Source organism: Emiliania huxleyi (assembly GCF_000372725.1).
Source record: "Emiliania huxleyi CCMP1516 chromosome Unknown EMIHUscaffold_19, whole genome shotgun sequence".
Taxonomy (NCBI): domain Eukaryota; phylum Haptophyta; order Isochrysidales; family Noelaerhabdaceae; genus Emiliania; species Emiliania huxleyi.
The window spans coordinates 955123-971927 of record NW_005200690.1 but is presented as its reverse complement, the minus strand read 5'-3'; the positions used below and the strand labels follow the sequence as shown (position 1 = coordinate 971927).

Genomic DNA, 16805 nt, shown 5'->3' with positions numbered 1-16805 from the left:
GAGGGCGACGCCACCGCGGTGCTTCGCGACAGCCGCGTCGATCTGTGCTCGGCCGCGACGGGCGGCGGGGCGGCGGTTGACGCTTCCCGGCTCGAGATGCACAACTCGTCCATGACGTCTAACCGCGCGAGCGAGAATGGCGGCGGGATTAGCATCGCGGGCGGCGGTATGGGCTCGGTGTGGCTCGTCGACTCGCTGATCGAGGACGCGGTGGCGCTCAAGGAGGGCGGCGGGGTCTTTGTCGAGGGCGGCGTGCTCCTTCTTGAGCGCTCGCAGATCCTGCGCTGCGCCACTCACTACGATGGCGGCGGTATGGCGGTGCTGGCCGGCGGCGCGGCCGAGCTGCGCGAGAGCACCGTCGTCGAGTGCGCCGTCCACGAGATCCGCGGCAAGGGCTCCGCCCTCTTCGTCAACTTTGGCGCCAGCGTCGTGCTGCGCCGCACCCGCATCGAGCGCTGTGACTCGGCGATGTACGGCACCGTCTACGTCGGAGGCCGCCTCAACCTCGCCTCGTCGGCGATTGCGCACTGCGTGGCGCGCGACATCGGCGGCTCGGGGAGCGATTACGCGTCGCGCCGCGGCGGCGTCGTCTGGGTGGTGCACGGCGGCGTGGCCAGACTCACCGACTCGACCATCGACGACTGCCACACATACGACGCCTCACCCACGTGGCACTCCTCGATGACGCTCCGCGCTCGCTCTCGCCGCCTCGCCGCGCCGCCCGAGCCGTCGTTCGCGCCCGTATCGGTCGACCCGCATGGCACTCTGTCGCTGGCCAACACGGTCTTTAGCAACTGCACCGCCCAGACGGGCGCCTCGGCCGTCTTTGTTTCGGCGGAGGCCCACCTCCGCACGGCGATGCTCTCGCTCGAGCTGCCCTGCCTCGCTGGCGTGCCGCCCGCCATCCACGCCGACCGAGGCGCCGACCTCTCCATCCGAGCGCTCAGCGTCTCGCAGCCCGACAACTGCCGCCGGGCCCCCGCGGAGCTCGCCGCGTCCGCCGTCTCGGGCGCTGCGGCTACTCTCGGCGCCGGCGTTAGCCTCGTCGGCGGCGAGCAGCCTGGGGCGGGCGAGGCGCCGGCCTCCCTCTGCTCGGCGGGCACGTGCGCCACAGACGCCGCGTGCACGGCCGACTACGAGGCGATGGCGGACGCGCTGATGGTGACGGCGCGCTGTAGCTGCGAGCCGCCGAACCTCCCCTCGCCGGAGGCGGCATCGGCCGAGCTCGCGCCGTACGAGGGAGGCTGCCTGACGCCGCGCGAGGGCGTGACAGTCTCGGTGCCGCAGGCGGTGGCGGAGAACGTCGTGATCGAGTTGTCCAAGACGTCGCGCCCCGAGACCGCCAACCGCACCATCGTGCTGCACATGGGCGGGTCCTCTTCTGCCGAGGCGAGCAGCCACCTGCCTGGGGAGGGGGGGGGGGGTCCCACGCCGCGTCCGTGACGTGTGTGTCCACGCCGCGTCCGTGACGTGTGTGTGGCACGTCCTGTAGGCGGAGTGGACGTGAAGGCGGGAGGGACAGGTCCAAGACACGTCCACGACATGTCCGAGACATGTCCTGTAGGCGAGGTGGACGGTCGACGAGGGCGCGCTGCCTCCGTGGCTCTCCGTGTGGCCAACCTCGGGCGTACTGCCCGCGGGCGTCGACAAGGCGGCGCTCTTCACCGTGAGCGCCTCCTCGGCGCACGTCGCCGAGCAGTCCGAGCCATACACCGCCGCCATCAACTTGACAGTCTCGTCGCAGCGCACAAAGCTGTTTCGCGTGCCCGTGCTCGTCATCGTCGCGGTCACCACGAGCGCGAAGCACTCGATGTGGGGCGAGGCGCGGCCGACCGAGGAGGGCAGCTTCGAGTGCGAGCGCGCCGACGCGCCCCCGCCTGTCGAGCTCGAGGTGGGCGAGGAGCGCGAGGTGGTCTTCACAGCTTGCGACTCGGAGGTGCGCCGCGACTCGCCGAGACTCGCCAAGATTCTCTGCCCTCCGCTCGCTCCGGCGCCAACCGCCGCTTCTTCACCTCGTAGGGGCTCCGCGTCGCCCACTCGCTGCCGTCGCTGCGCTCGGAGGCGGTGGCCGCCGCCGGGCCGAAGGCCTTCCACGTCGAACTGCACGACCGCGAGGGTCTTCGAGCCGCACGACCGGCGGAGATGCTGTACGCCTACGTCTCGCTCGGCAGGTACAAGGCGACGGTGGCTTCGCCTCTTGTCGGTGACCTCGACCTGCTGCTCTACGTCGACGGCGCCCTGGTCGACTCTCGCCACGTCGTGGCGCGCTGCCCGCCGTACCTGGTCCCGCTGCCCGACCGCTCTTGCGGCTGTGACACGAACCTCGAGCCGGTCGGCGGGCTCGCAGAGTCGCAGGGCTGCCGCCCATGCTACATGGGCTACCACAAGGGGGCGCCTGGCAACGGGTCGTGCCAGCCCGACACGTGGCCCATCATCGTCTCTTCCGTCGGCGGCGCACTCGGCCTCGTGATGATCCTAGTGCTCGTCATCTTTGCGCGTCGCATCTACCAGCGCCACCTCCTCGCCATGGCGGCCGCCGAGCGAGAGGGCGCCGAGAAGCGGCGCCGCATCCAGGAGGCGGTCAAGGGCGTGACCAGCCTCAAGTTCCCACTGTCGGTGATGCCGCTCTCCAAGCTGCGCGAGCAGGGCCGGCTGATGCCGTACGAGGAAGCGCGCGACGCGGGCGTCCTGCGCTGCTGCGACACCATGGAGGCGGCCGTCAGCTTCGCCGCCGACCACCCGCTGGTGTTTGTGTCGCACCAGTGGCTGTCGGCCAGCCACCCCGACCCTCACTCGCAGCACTACCCCATCATCCTCGAGGCGGCCGAGGCGCTCTGCGCGGAGCACGGGCTCGACCCGAGCAAGCTGCACCTCTGGCTCGACTACCACAGCAGTGAGCGCGCCGGCCCACACCCCTCCGGCTCCCCTGTTCGCCTTCGGCCACCCTGACCGCGCTGCCCGCGCTGCCCGCCGCCGCAGTCCCACAGGCCAACGAGGCGACCAAATGGCTCGCAATCGGCTCCATCGCCCTCTACGCCGCCTGCTCGCACTTCTTCGTCGTCGCGGCGCCGCACGCGCTGCACGTCGACTCGAGCCCTCCGCGCCGGGTCGACGCAGAGACGTACCTGCGGCGCGGCTGGTGCCGGCTCGAGCAGGTGACTCCATGGCCTTCCCTTCCCACCCCCTTTGCCCTCATCGACCGACGGACCCCCCCCCCCCCCTCCCTCACCACCACCACACGCAGTGGGCCTTCATCGCCATCAACGGCACACAGCAAATGTACGTGTATGAGACGTCCCTCGCGCGCATCGCGGAGCGGCGGCGGTGGATCGAGGAGTCGGTCAACGTCTTTCAGGGCGACTTCACGCTCGAGTCGGACAAGGCGCACCTCGTCGACGTGGTGCTCGGGCTATACGGGCTCGCCGTCGTCGCCGCCATCGAGCTGCGCTACCGCTCCGTCCGCGCCACGTCCGTCTCGAGCAGCGGCGGAGAGGCCCGCGTCACCGCCGTCGGCTCGCGCGCGACTCGCACGTCGCAGGAGGTCTCGTCGCGTCAGCTGACAGAGCTCATCACGGAGAGGCGCGATTTCATCTTCCCTCCGGAGCACTTTGGCGACCTCGTTGACCGGCTCGAGGAGGAGCTCGAGAACGCCGCGCTTGAGCGGTTCGGCTCCGAGGCGGGCGTGAGGACCCCCTCGCCGGTGCGGTGCGCCGGACACGCGGCCTCCGAGACCTTCCGCGCGGCGCTGACCGCGCGACGCACGCTGCAGCACATCTTCCCACCCCTCGTCAACGGCGGCCGCCGCTCCGGGTGCGAGGCGCAGCCCTCGTCGCTGTCTTCCGCCGCCGGGACCAGGCGGTGGGGGTCACACACCTCGTACGCCTCCTCCCCGGGGGTCGAGCTCGTGGGCAGACCGCCCTCGGCCTTGAGCCCAACCACCAAGGTGAGGGCGAGCGGCGACGGGCCGCGGCGAGCCAGCCACTGCGCGGCCAGCCAAGCCACCCGCTACGCCGCCTCGCCGCCCCGCCGCGTCTCGTTTGTCGACCCGCCGCCGCCAACGGGGGGGAGGCGGAGCTGCGGCGCGGCGCCTCCGCCGGTGCAAGTGCCACCTCCGCCGCGGCGCTTCAGCCTCGGCTTCGCCGGCCTCGCCGGCCTGCCGCCGCTGCAGGGCATGAGCGGCAAGCCGCAGGAGCGGCGCAGCTCGGGGACGGCGCGCCAGCTGGCGCCGATGGCTCCCGTCTCCGAGCGGCGCTCGCTCTCACGCCCCTCGCACGCGCGGTCGCAGTCTGGCACGGGGTGGAGGTGCCCGCCCGCCACGGGAGGGACGGTCGCCGAGGGCGACGACCGCAGCAGTCGGAGATCGAGCACGGCGATGGACGTCGTGACGACGTGACGCACCGGGGCTGTGTGCGTCATCAACTCATCAATACGAGAAGAGGGAGGGAGCGTTGTGTGTTTTAGCATTCTAGCATAGTGTGAGATATCGTGCCGTGGAGAGTTGTGTGTCTGTGTGTGTGTGTGCGTGCGTGGTGTGTGTACGGTAGGCGAGAGAGAGCCGGCGTGAGACTACGTACAGCGCGTACAGTATATCGGGAATGGCGCGCACTGACAAAAGAAAAATCGCGTCGCGTTCCAAAGGAAGGAACACAAGTTTGCGTGCGTTCGACTCGCACGTCGCATGCCGGAGCCGGTCCCTTCCGAGGCCGTTGGCATCCCTTCCGAGTTCGAGGGGCGCGGCGTGTTCCGGTACGCCAACGGCGACGTCTACGACGGTGAGTGGAAGGCGGGCGAGAAGGAGGGGCGCGGCGTCTACCGGTTCGCCGACGGCGACGTCTACGACGGCGAGTGGAAGGCTGGCAAGTACGAGGGGCGCGGCGTCTACCGGTGCGCCAATGGCGGCGTCTATGAGGGCAAGTACAAGGCGGGTAAGCCGAAGGGGCGCGGCGTCTTCCGGTGGGCCGATGGCGACGTCTACGACGGCGAGAGCTCATCTGCTTCCGAGGGCACCTTCACCTCCGATTCAGAGGAGGCAGCATCACCACGGATGCCACTGACGGAGACAGAGCGAAGGACGCTCTCGTGCCCAATAATGCAGGAGCTCATGGCCGACCCTGTCGCTGCGGCCGACGGACATGTCTACGAGCGCGAAAACATCGAGCGCCACTTTGAGGCAGAGCGCGAACGGTTGGCAGAGCCGCAGACCACTGAGTGCGACGCTGCGCGCGATGACGCATGCTGTGGTTCGCCGCGCGAGCGCCGTCAGCACTACAACTCACCGATGGGTGGTCCGCTGCAAGACACGCGACTTGTGCCAGTCCATGCAATCGTCTCATTGATCGAGGGTGCTATTGATCTGCAGCGAGTCGATGCCGCTGAGGCGCGCGACTGGCGCGAGCGGCGCGAGGCGGCAATCGCCGCGACGCGGCAGCGCGAGGCGAGGGAGGGCCCGGCAGTTGCAGCAGCGGAGGAGCCTCGAGGGCCACAGGGCATCAAGCAAGGCTGGCTCATGCCGCGGGGCGTGCGGCGCTACTTTGTGTTGAGCACCGACAAGCTCGTGATCTATGAAGACGAGCGTGCCACCGAGATAATCGCGCTTTTCCCAATCTCAGTCTACAGCACGGCCCGCATTGAGCACTCTCAGCTGTTGCTGCACACACCCGACACGGAGCGGGACAAGGAGCTGGCACTGGGCGCGCCTGCTGGCGAACCGCCGCTCTACTTGGAGGAGTGGTGCGATGCAATCCGCGACGTCATTGCTGAGCGATCGAGTTTGCCAGCCTATGTGCCGAGGGCGGAGGACGTGCGGATCTTCTCACCATCGGAGCCGCATCCTTCGCCCGTGACTGGCCTCGCCGTCGCACTTTGCGATGAGGAGGCGCTCGTACCAAAGCTGTCGACAACCCGATGCATGGTGCGAAGCTGCTTGCGCGAGCTTGTGCCCCCAGAGGGGCAGTCGCGCCACCAGGCGTCTCACCAGTGCCGTCGCTGTGGCCGTGTCATCTGCCTGCATTGTGGCGCGTACGAGGCTCTCTCATTCGAGGCGGAGTGTATCGACGAGGTCTGGCGGGTCGAGTTCACGCCGCCCGAGTCCTATCGCATCTGTGTGGAGTGCTTCGAGGACGCCACCGGTCGCATCGAGGCCACGCCGCCGGCCGAGGGAGATGGACTATTGCGGTCTGCGCTCGCTGATAAGCTCGACGCGTACGAGGACGCGGAGCTGCGAGAGTGGCGCGGTGAGGTGGAAGCCGAGGAGGAAGTGTGCTTTGAGCAGCAAGAGCGCGCCGCCGTTGAGGAGCACGAACGCGAGATGGTGGCGCTCAACGAGCGCATCCGTCGCGCTGGGGCTGCCGCGGCCCATGTTGCTGGCGTATGCGCCCACCCCGCGCCGGCCTCGAGCGGAGCTTCCGATCTAGATCCGCTGCAGCAGCGGGTGACTGCGCTGGAGGAGCGCCAGTTGCTTTTGCTCTCGGGTGACGATGATGAGGACGAACGGCAGCGGGAGCGACGCGTGCTCGAGCTGTCCGAGGTCGAGGCGCAGCTCGAGGACGCGCAGGTCAGGCTGGCCGTTGCGGCATCGCAGCAACTTCCGCAGCAGCTGCCACGGCAGCCGCAGCCGCAGCCGCAGCCGCAGCCGCAGCCGCAGCCGCAGCCGCAGCCGCAGCCGCAGCCACAGCCGCAGCCGCAGCCGCAGCCGCAGCCGCAGCCGCAGCCGCAGCCGCAGCCGCAGCCGCAGCGCACCCCCAGCTTCATGGGTCGTTTGGCTGCGCATCTCTTCGGCACTACGGTCGAGGAGTCGGGTGAGTCGTCTAGCGCGGTAGGAGCCTCAGCAGCCTCTGCCTCGGGACAGAATGCCGAGCTGCCCTTCGGGACTGAATGGTGCAATTTCTGCGGCGGCACAGGCCGCAACGGATTTAGCACGTGCACTTGGTGCGCCACAGGCCGGGAGCTGGCCGCGGCTGAGGCCGCCTCCCGTGCGGAAGCCTCGCGGTCTGAGGCCGCAGCGAATGCCGAGCTGCCCTTCGGGACTGAATGGTGCATTTTCTGCGGCGGCACAGGCCGCAACGGATTTAGCACGTGCACTTGGTGCGCCACAGGCCGGGAGCTGGCCGCGGCTGGGGCCGCCTCCCGTGCGGAAGCCTCGCGGTCTGAGGCCGCAGCCCAGGGCCCCATGGAGCAGCAGGAGCAACAGCAAGTGCCGCCTCACCGCGGCCGCATTGGTCGTTTCGTTCGAAATGCCGAGCAGGAGGTGTCGTCTAGCGCGGAGGCCTCGGAGCGTGGCGAGCTGCCTTTGGGGATCAAATTCCCCACGGAGCGTGGCCTTGCAAGAGAGGCAAGGGTGCGCAACCGTGCGGAGCTCTATAGGGCGGAGGTGCGGTCGCGGCTCGAGGCTCGGAGCTTGGCTGCAGACAACGAGCGCGAGCAGCGCGCGCAGGCGAGGCGCGCGGAGGCCGCACAAGCTGAGGGCCAGGCAGAAGAAGCCGCGCGCAGAGCAGAGGCGCGGCGGCAGGAGCGGGAGCGGATTGCGCGCGAGGAGGCGGAGGCGCGGCAGCGCGAGCAGGAGCGATTGCGGCGCGAGGCAGAGAGGCTCGAGGCTGAGCGGGTGGCTGCGCGAGAGCGGGCGGAGGCGCAGGCGGAAGCAGCGACGGCAGAATTCTTGCGCCGGAATGGGGGGCAGGGCAACCCATACGGCAACACTGAGATGCGCATGTGCCGCAGGTGCCGCGCTGGGCCTGTGGAGAATCGGGCCTGCGACGATTTGGCGTACCACAACAACGAGGATGGGGGTGGGCTAAACCGTTGCAGGAGCTGTGGCTGGTTCAGTCGGCAGTGGGGCGATTGGCTGGAGTGGGATGGTGTGATGGGGCCGCACTGAGACACGGGTTTGAGTACTTGGCGAGGTCTACGTGTGCCTCTCTGCATGAAGCCTCGGAGGGTATTTATTTCATTTCTTGCATTTGTTTTCTAGTGGCCTGCCTCCATGAAAAATGAAAAATGAGGTAGATTCCTAGAAAACATATAGAGGCACAAGGCGCTATCCCTATCGCGTAGAGCCAACCAGGGCTGTCTTGTGTGTGCGTCGCATCATTACGCATTCTAGCATAGTGTGAGAATGTGACGTGGAGAGTTGTGTATCGTTGCGCGTGCGCGCGTGTGTGCGCGTGTGCGGAATACTGCGGTGTGTGTGTACTGTAGGGCGGTGAGGGAGAGCCGGCGTGAGACTACGTTCTACGTTATAGCGCGTACAGTTCGAAACAGCTGACCTGCCCCCCGCCGTTCGGTGGGTGGCCGAACCTCATGTACAACTCCAAGCGAAACAAAGTGCAGTAGAGAGCACACGAGACCACGCCCTCCACGCGTCCCAACACCCAAGGGGCGCGGGGCGGCCGGGGCCGCCAGCAGCGTGACGGGCGATGGCGCGGGAGGCGAGGCTGATGGCGTCCTTCAGGAAGCGGAGGAGTAGCACGCTCTTCGCGACAGAACCCTTACGTGTAACTGTCGGTATTATTCGTTTTGCGTGTACTCGTAGTGTTGTAAGGACGTGCTGCTCTGAGAGCCAGACGTCTCGAACACAGAGAGCCCGGGCCCTTTCGGAGTCGCGCACGCACAGGACACCACCAGAAACATAGACCACCATGCCAGTCCTCGTCGACGCACGGGCGAGTCGGATGGGGCTCGGCCCGCTTGCTCAGCGCACGTTAGCTACGCCGTGGGCTCAGGCCCCCCCGTTCTCACACCGACGCCGCTCGTTCAGGCCTCGCCGAACTCGAACTTGAACTCGTGGCCCTCCTCCTGCGCATTCCACTTTGCGCCCGCGATCTTGAGATCGTAAGGCTCGCCCTTCGCCTTGAGCTCCTTGGCGAGGTACTTCAGGAACTTCTTGTGGCTGCGTGGGGCGGAGCGCGCGACGGGAGGTGAGATGCAGCGGCGCAGCAAGGCGCGTGCGGGGGGGGGCGTGTGCGGGCGTGTGCGTGTGTGGAGGCGTGGAAGTGGGTGTATCACTTCTTCCCGCTCTTCGTGATGGTCATGGAGGTGGGCGAGCCAGGCTTCGGGGAGGTGGAGGACTTCGCCATGTTGCTGATTGTAAGTCTGCGCGCGCGTCGGGGGGGAGCTCCCGTGAAGCAGGCCGTGGCGGTAACGATTGCCGGGAGAAGGGCGAGCGGGATGGGGCTGAGGGGCGTGTACGTCGGCGGGCTGGGCGGCGGCGAGGGTGGCAGCGGCGAAGGGTGGGTCCGCACGCAGCGGGGCGCGCGGCTGTGGTTCGCGGCGGAGGCTTGCTGATATGTCTTCTCTGCCGCGGCGTCTGCGACGTCTGCGTGCGCGCGGCGAACGCTGTGCACAGCGTGGGTGGCGGCGGGGTGTCGGAAATGAGCCGTGGCGGGGTGGGCGATGCGCCGCGCCGCGCCGACGGCAGGCGGGGGTGGGACGCGGGGCCTCAGAGGATGAGTTCGCTACACGGATCCTATCAGCACCTGCAAGTCGCCTTTTTTTTGAGCCGCTGCGGCCAGTTCATACCCGAAGTTCAAGCTTCAACCTCAACCCCGAGTCCAAAAAGTTTTTTCCTTTGTGTGTGTGTAACACAGCCAACAGAGGCAATTGCACAGAGAGGCAACAAGCACAGAGAGAGGGCGAAACCGACGTGTCGCCCCACCACACGCGTGAAGGCATGAACACGCCTGTGGCTATACCCATCATGTAAGAAGAACAGAGTGCCACCGCTCTGGCCCCCTGCCCCGGAGCTCGCGAGTAGTCCGGTGGCGTGCGCGGTGGGCAACGCATGCGGCGTAGGAGAGGGGGCGGCGGGCGGGAGTACAGGGGAGGGCCAGCACTAGGGCCCCCCGAATGAGCTGGAGCGCCGCAGCCGCGCGTGGGGATTGGAGCCCGCGGGGGCGGCCGCGAGGAACGGCACCGGCGGCGGCGACGGCGACGGTCGCGCGCCACCCGACGCGGTGCTCTCGCTCTCCTACGCGCCCAAACACTCGGTGAGGCGCTCGCCCTGTGCCCGCCCCCCCGTCCCGTGCTCGCCCGCCCCGCCGCCTTTCCGCCGCCCGCCGCGGAGGCCGCCTGCAGGACGCTGCCGCCTCCTCTGCCGCCTACTCCCGCAGAGCGGGGTGTCAGGGCGGCTCCGCAGGCACCGTCGCCACGGCGCCTCCACCCAAGCGCTTCGACGCGGCCGCGGCGGACGGGGCAGCCGTTGCGCCGTCGGCCGCGGCGCCGTCCGAGGGCGGAGGGAGGCGGAAGGGGGCGCCCCACTCGGCGGAGGAGGAGGGCCCGCCCGCAGGCAGCTGGAGCGGGGTGAGGCCCGCGGGCGACGCCTCTCCCGCGAGAGGCGCCGTCGGCGGCGAGCCCGCCCGCACGCTCACGACGCCCTCCATGCCGGCGAGCGAGGCCTGCAGACGCGCGTCGAGGGGGAGGGTGGCAGGCGGCCGGGGAGGGCGAGGTGCGGGGAGAGAGGGAGGGAGGCGAAAGAAAGGGAGGGAGGGGAGGGAGGGGAGGGAGGCAGGGAGCAGCGTCTCGGAAGTGTCTCGGAAGTGTCGCCTGCAGAGACTCGAGCTCGGCCCGCTCCCCGGCCGGGGGGGCCTCCCCGCCGCCCGAGCCGCTCGCGTCGTCCAGCACGTAGTCGAGGACGATCAGCTCCTCGCCTCCGCCGCCCTCGCCCCGCTCGCCTCCGCCGCCTCCGCCGCCGTCCGCCGCCGTGAAGGAGCGCACGCGCCGCACCCGCTCGATTGTCTCATGGATGCGGGGCAGCACTTGGTGCATCGTGCGGCGGTACGCGGAGACGCGCAGCACGGCGCCGACCGGCGAGAGGACCGGCGAGGTGAGCACCTGAGACGAGATCACCCGAGATCACCCGAGCTTGCCCGAGCTTGCCCGAGCTTGCCCGAGCTAGGCCGAGCGTGGGACCGGGGAGGGGAGCACCTCCTCCGCCGTCGGCCTCTCGCGCGGGTCGGTGGCCGTGCACCAGAGGACAAACTCCGCGAGTTGCGGCGCCTGGGGCGAGCTCAGCCGAGGTCACCCGAGATTGCCCGAGATCGGAGGAGCGACGCGGCGAGCCGCGGCACCGCCGCGGCGAGGGCGCGCGGCACGCAGCGGCGCTGCAGCGCGGTGAGCTCGGTGATCCGCTCCATCTGGGTGCCTGATCTCGCGCAATCTCGGGTGAGCTCGAAGTGAGCTCGAAGTGGGCTGCGGTGGCGCGCTCCCGGGAGCGTGCCGAAGGGGCAGCAGAGCTCGAGGAAGATGACGCCGAGCGCGTAGACGTCCACCTGAGAGGAGGGGGGGGAGAGGAGCGTGCAGTGGTGGGGGCTCCGGGCAAGGGGCTGGGAGAGGGGGGGGGGGGGGAGGGAGGCGGGGTGTGTGTGGCAGGGCCTCGCCTTGAAGTCGTACGGCCGCGACGCGCGCTGCTCGGGCGACATGTACAGCGTGGTCCCCACGCCGCGAGTCACGGACCGGTCGTGTCGGTCGTGCCGGCTCCCGCTGACGAAGCGCGGCAGCGAGACGGACCTCCACTCGTCGCCGCCGTCGGTCGCGCCGTCGGCCGCGCCGTCGGCCGCGCCTGCTTCAACAGCCCTCGGCTGATGAGTGGGCGGACTCGGCGAGGGCCCGTCTGGCCGCGCCAAGAGCGGCGCGCCGTTGGCTGAAGCGAGCAGCTCGGAAAAGGAGCCTTGCCCCGAGGGGAGGAGGGCGGGCGGGTGCGCCGCGATGTCGCCGAGCGAGGACGGCGCGCCAAACTCGCGCGAGAGGCCGAAGTCGCCAATCTTGAAGATGGAGTCGTGCGTGAGGAAGACGTTGGAGGGGGTGAGGTCGCGGTGAATGAGGCCTGCGCGCGTCCTCAGGCGCGTCGGGCACGCGCCGCGGGCGGTGGGCACCTGCACCTCAGCCGCACCTCGGCCGCACCTCGGCCGCATCTCGGCTATGTCTCCGGCTATGTCTCCGGCTACGTCTCGGCCGTTGCTATGGATGTGCTGCAGCCCGCGCAGCAGCTGCAGGAAGACGGGGCGGCTCGCCGCGAGCGACGCTACGGGACACGTCGAGGTGAGTCTGTCGCGGACGTGTCACGGTACGCGCCGCTCGGTGCGGCTGTGCGGTAGTCCACCGTCGCGTCCGGGCTCGTTGAGCCACGCGCGCATGGTGCGCTCGCACAGCTGCATCTGGATGAAGAGCACCTGCCGCGTCGGCGGGCCGAGGCCGCTCGCCACGGCCACCGCGGCGCGGCGGGTGGAGACGGAGGTGTGCGTCGAGTCGCCTGCCGGCCATCGGGGAAAGGGACATGTCTCGGACATGTCTCGGACATGTCTCGGACATGTCTCGGACATGGCTCCGGGAGAGCTCCGCCCCGTGGAGGGGGAGGGCGTGTGGCGGCGCGCCCGTGTACGAGTCCTCGCCCTCGTCGGACGAGTCTGCAAACTGCTCGACGAGCTGCGCCTCGCCCACCACCTCCTTCCACACCTGGTAGTACCGCACGACGTGCACGTGGTCGAGCCTCGCCAAGCAAGTCGCCTACACCGACCACCAGCAACGGCACTCTCCCCACGGGGTCCACACTGCCCCCGCGGCCGAGCAAAGGCAGAAGGGCGTCGCCTCGCGCACCGCACGGTCCTGCGCGCGCTCCGAGCCGGTGAGCAGCACCTTCTTCACCGCATACTCCACGCCGTCCAGCCGGTGCGTCGCGCGGTACACGCGCCCAAACCCGCCCTTGCCGAGGCACGCGCCCTCGACAAACTCGGCGGCGAAACGGGACGGCGGCGGCGGCGGAGGAGGAGGAGGAGCGCTCTGCGTCGCCGGCGAGCCATGCTCCATCCCACCCGCCGCCTCGCTCTCGGGCGACGACGGCTCCGCCGCCGCCGCCACCGCCGCCACCGCCGCCGCCGCCGCCTCCGCCGCCGCCTCCGCTGCCGCCGCCGCCTCAGCCGCCGCCGCCCCCTTCCTCCGGCGGCGCAGCGGTGCTGTGGCGAGGCAGGCGGCGGCGGCGGCGAGGGCGACCGCGGCCGCCGTGGCGACGAGCAAGACGGCGTAGGTGAGCGAGCGGTGGGAGCGCGGCCACGCGTCCAGCAGCGCGCGCGGCAGCACGCGCGAGAGGAAGCGGCTCTCGACGGCGAGCAGCAGCTGCTCCACCGTCGCCTCGTCGAGCAGCAGCAAGCCAAAGTCCGCAGAGTCGGGCGGCGGCAGCAGCTCCACGACCGCCGCCTCGCCCGCCGCGCCGCCCAAGCCGACAGGCGCCCACAGCGCCCTGCTCGCCCCCGCCGCGCCTCGCAAGCCTGCGGGCGTGGGCAAGCCAGGCCGCGCGGGGGGGGAGGGCAGCGCAGAGGCGAGCGGAGGCGCGATGCGCGGCAGCAGAGCGGCGCGCCGCACGCTCTGCCCGCGCCCGAGCCGCGGCGGCAGCACCCGGCCGAGCAGCGGCAGCAGCGGCAGCAGCGGCGCCGCACCGCGCGAGCCGTGGCTCGAGTGGAAGTCCTACTCTCGGCAACACCTCGCGTCGCCTCGCGGAACCTGCGCGCGGGCCGCGGCTCGCGGGGGGAGGTCCTTGCGCGGCCCGAAGCCGCCGCCCCCTCCTCCTCCGGGGGCAGTCAGCGCCGTCGACCCCTCGGGGGGGCTCAAGAGGGCGACGGCGCCGCTCGACTGCACATGCGCGTCGCCCTCCGGCGCGGGGGCAAAGTGGAGCCTCGTCTGGCTCCCGACCTGCATCCACGGGCGGCGACTCAGTCGCCCCGAGTCGCTCGGGGGGGGGGGCTGCGGCGCCCCGCCTCGCGGCCCGCACGGCGTTCACGGCTCGCGGTGTGAAGAGACGCCGCTCACACGTTGTGCTATAAACAGGGCTCGGACCGCCGACTCAAGAGACGGCCTTGACGGTGCGAGGGCAGCGTGTGCCTCTCTACGCGCCACTCTCTACGCGGCGCGCACCGTCGTGTCGAGCAAGTAGACGAGCGCGGGAGGCGACGCGAACCGGACCGACCACGCGCAACCGCCGCCCGCCTCCTCGGTGGCGCACAGCAGGTGGTCTGGCAGCAGCTGGAAGGAGCGGCGGAGTGGGAGCCCGCGGCGGCGGCCGCCCGGAGGCGGCGGCGTCGTGCGCGGCGTCAGCTCGATGTCGTACTGCGCGAGCGACACGTTCCACGCCTGCCGTCCGCGAGGGAGTGTCGTGGGAGTGTCGTGGGAGTGTCGTGGGAGTGTCGTGGGAGTGTCGTGGGAGTGTCGTGGGAGTGTCGTGGGAGTGTCGTGGGAGTGTCGTGGGAGTGTCGTGGGAGTGTCGTGGGAGTGTCGTGGGAGTGTCGTGGGAGTGTCTCGGGAGTGTCTCGGGAGTGTCTCGGGAGTGTCTCGGGAGTGTCTCGGGAGCGCTCCGCGCCTGCCGTCCCGAAGTGCGGTCGAGGACTCGGATCTGGTAGTCGGACCTGCGGGGGCCGTGTCAGGGACGTGTCATGGACATGTGTCCAGGAGAGGGCCCGCGCCGGAGGGTCTGCTCACCGCGAGATGAGCAGCTCCCCTGCTATCTCTCGGCTAAATCTCGGCTAGATCTCACCGCGAGATGAGCAGCTCCCCTGCCGACGGGCGCTCCCCCGCGCGCGCCTCTTCGGCCCCAGAGGTCGGGCCTGGCTCGGAGGCGCATTCGCCCTCCCCCACGCCGCCCTCCCCTCCCCCCCCTCCCCCGCCGCTTCCGCCCTCAGCGCCTTCGCCGAGCTGCCTCGCCTCCGAGCGGCGCGCTGCACTGCGACGCTCGGAAGGAGCCTCCGCCTCCTCCTCTGCTGCCGAGTCGGCGGCGGCGTCCTGCCCGGTGGCGAAGTAGAGCGGGCGGCCCGAGTCGGGCTGCAGGGAGAAGAGCGTCGACGACTTCGAGCCGAGGAGCAGCCCGCCGTCGGTAAAGGTCGTCGGCGCCGCAACCAAGTCCTGCACCGTCAGCTGCGCGAGACGGGAGGGGGGGGAGGGGGGGCGGGGGGAGGGTGGGAGGTCGGCGGTCGGCGGTGGCAGCGTCGCGGGCGGTTGGAGGCAGAGGGCGGCGCGGCGTTCGGAGGGGGAGGCACGCGGAGGACAGAGGGCGTGGCGCGCCTCCGTCAACCGGACAAGCTCCTCCGACTCCTCGTCGAGCAAAAAGATGGACCCGTCCAGCCCAGGCACGACGAGGATCTCCTCCGCTTCGCCGTCGACCAGAGCGCCGCCGGTGGAGCCGCCTGCCCCTCCCTCGCCCTCCCCGCCCTCCCCCTCCTCCTTGCCGCCGCCCACGCCGCCGCCGCCCGCCGCTCCATCGGGCTCGGAGCCGCCCTCGCCGCGTGCCTCGCTGCTGCGGGCAGCCTCCCTGCGAGCCTTCTCGGCGGACGCGACGTCCGCCCACGCTCCTCCGGATGAGCCGCTGCCGGGATCCCGCTGCGTCGGAGCGCTGGGACTGGCAAAGGCGCCCGTCGCCTCCGCCCCTGGAGGCGGCTCGGCGGCGTCGGTAGCGAAGAGCGACCCGAGGTCAAAGGCCGAGGAGCCAATCAGTGGCCCGCCCGCGTCGAGCGACCACAGGAGCTCACCCGTAGAGCCCGCAACTGCGTGCACGTCGCCGTCGAGCGTCGCGACCAGAAGCACCGAGTCACCGTGCACTTGCACCGAGCCGCCACCAACACCGCTGCCGCCGAGGGTGTGCTCGTCGGGAGCTTGCTCTGTGGGGCTGCGGCTTGATGGAGGCGGCAGGTGCTGCAGATTCGTCTGCGCACTGGTGAGCTGTGGTATGGCGAGGGCGAAGACGAGAAGCGACAACGCACGCAGGGGCCTCAGCGCCACCACCGTGAGCGGCACTTTAGACTGCCCGGAAAAAGAATTCGCGCGTGAAGAAAACACCAACGACGCACGCACACGCACACGCACGCCCATGGGGGTGCGTGTGCGTGTGCGTGTGCGTGTGCGTGTGCGTGTTTCATGCGTGCGTGCGTGGCGTGCGTGCGTGCGTGCGTGTGTGAGAGAGAGAGGATTTTTAGCAAGTTGTTGTTTCGTGTGTGTGTGTGTGTGTGTGTGTGTGTGTGTGTGTGTGTGTGTGTGTGTGTGTGTGTGTGTGTGTGTGTGTGTGTGTGTGTGTGTGTGTGTGTGTGTGTGTGTGTGTGTGTGTGTGTGTGTGTGTGTGAAAGGGGGGGGTTGGGGGGTTCACGTCACTGCGTCCTCCCGAGCAAGTCGATGAAGAGCTAGCTCGGGTATGAATTCTCAAAGGACGACCTTTGGCCCATCGTGAGCTCGGCGTCCCATGGCGGCAGCAGAGCTGCCGCCTCGTTCGGGCGGCTTCGGACCCTCGACCTAATTGCAGATCGGGCCCGTGCCGGCCAGGATGTCGTACAAAGCGATGCCACCAACGACTTTTGCGTCGGCAACTGCAAGCTCGACAGTAGTGAAGTTCCCCAGTGTCCGAAGCGACGCAGCTGATGATCCCAATATCGTCGACCATGGTGACACGCGAGCTTCGCCGAGCCTCGTACTGGTAGTACAACAGCCGCCCGGTGTCGACGTCGTGATGTTGGAATCGATGCCGGAACAGAAGCGGGTCCTCCGTCGCTGCGCCGGTGTTGTGGTGTGGGCGTAGGCCGTCATACAAGATGTCAGACTTGAGCTGCGCGGCCGAAGCGGACAGCACGGCTAGAAGCATACTCTTGAGGTCCTCAAAAATCTGCGAGTGAGGGCAAGCATCCGGCGTGAGCTGTGCGATCGTCTGGCAGGCGAAGAATTGGCGGGGCACTCTGGAGAGGAGGGCATGGCGAGCCCAGCAGTGCATTATCGTGTTAGTGCCGGGTGGGTGGTGCGCGAGGCTGGTGGGCCGGGAGCCTCCTGGGAGTAGGAAGTGCGAGCGATGG

At 69.5% G+C, this 16805-nt stretch overlaps 4 protein-coding genes across 4 annotated transcripts; 2 read left to right on the top strand and 2 right to left on the bottom strand.

The window, feature by feature from the left end:
- The first annotated feature begins 566 nt into the window (after nt 1-566).
- Nucleotides 567-4596, top strand: EMIHUDRAFT_449788 (hypothetical protein). The gene is made up of 6 exons (XM_005782526.1): nt 567-1389; nt 1565-1936; nt 2020-2893; nt 2980-3155; nt 3245-3700; nt 3944-4596. Exons 1-6 carry the CDS (start codon nt 682-684, stop codon nt 4391-4393), a joined length of 3036 nt encoding a protein of 1011 aa, XP_005782583.1. The 5' UTR covers nt 567-681; the 3' UTR covers nt 4394-4596.
- Nucleotides 4597-4678: 82 nt separating this feature from the next.
- On the top strand, nt 4679-4984 carry EMIHUDRAFT_63847 (hypothetical protein; the record flags this gene model as incomplete). Its single annotated transcript, XM_005782525.1, has 1 exon — nt 4679-4984. A coding segment is annotated over one exon (306 nt), but the record flags the coding sequence as incomplete, so codon positions are not given.
- A 4693-nt stretch (nt 4985-9677) lies between these two features.
- EMIHUDRAFT_434561 (hypothetical protein) lies at nt 9678-11474 on the bottom strand. Its single transcript, XM_005782524.1, has 8 exons — nt 11370-11474; nt 11210-11261; nt 11061-11134; nt 10918-10989; nt 10537-10824; nt 10154-10388; nt 10036-10091; nt 9678-9961 (listed from the first exon to the last, which is right to left on the bottom strand). The coding sequence occupies exons 1-8, from the start codon at nt 11409-11411 to the stop codon at nt 9827-9829; spliced, it is 954 nt and encodes a 317-aa protein (XP_005782581.1). The 5' UTR covers nt 11412-11474; the 3' UTR covers nt 9678-9826.
- Nucleotides 11475-12988: 1514 nt separating this feature from the next.
- EMIHUDRAFT_449787 (hypothetical protein) lies at nt 12989-15740 on the bottom strand (the record flags this gene model as incomplete). Its single annotated transcript, XM_005782523.1, has 6 exons — nt 12989-13446; nt 13516-13674; nt 13897-14112; nt 14339-14384; nt 14513-14889; nt 15037-15740. Coding segments are annotated over 6 exons (1958 nt in total), but the record flags the coding sequence as incomplete, so codon positions are not given.
- Between the last annotated feature and the right edge of the window lie 1065 nt (nt 15741-16805).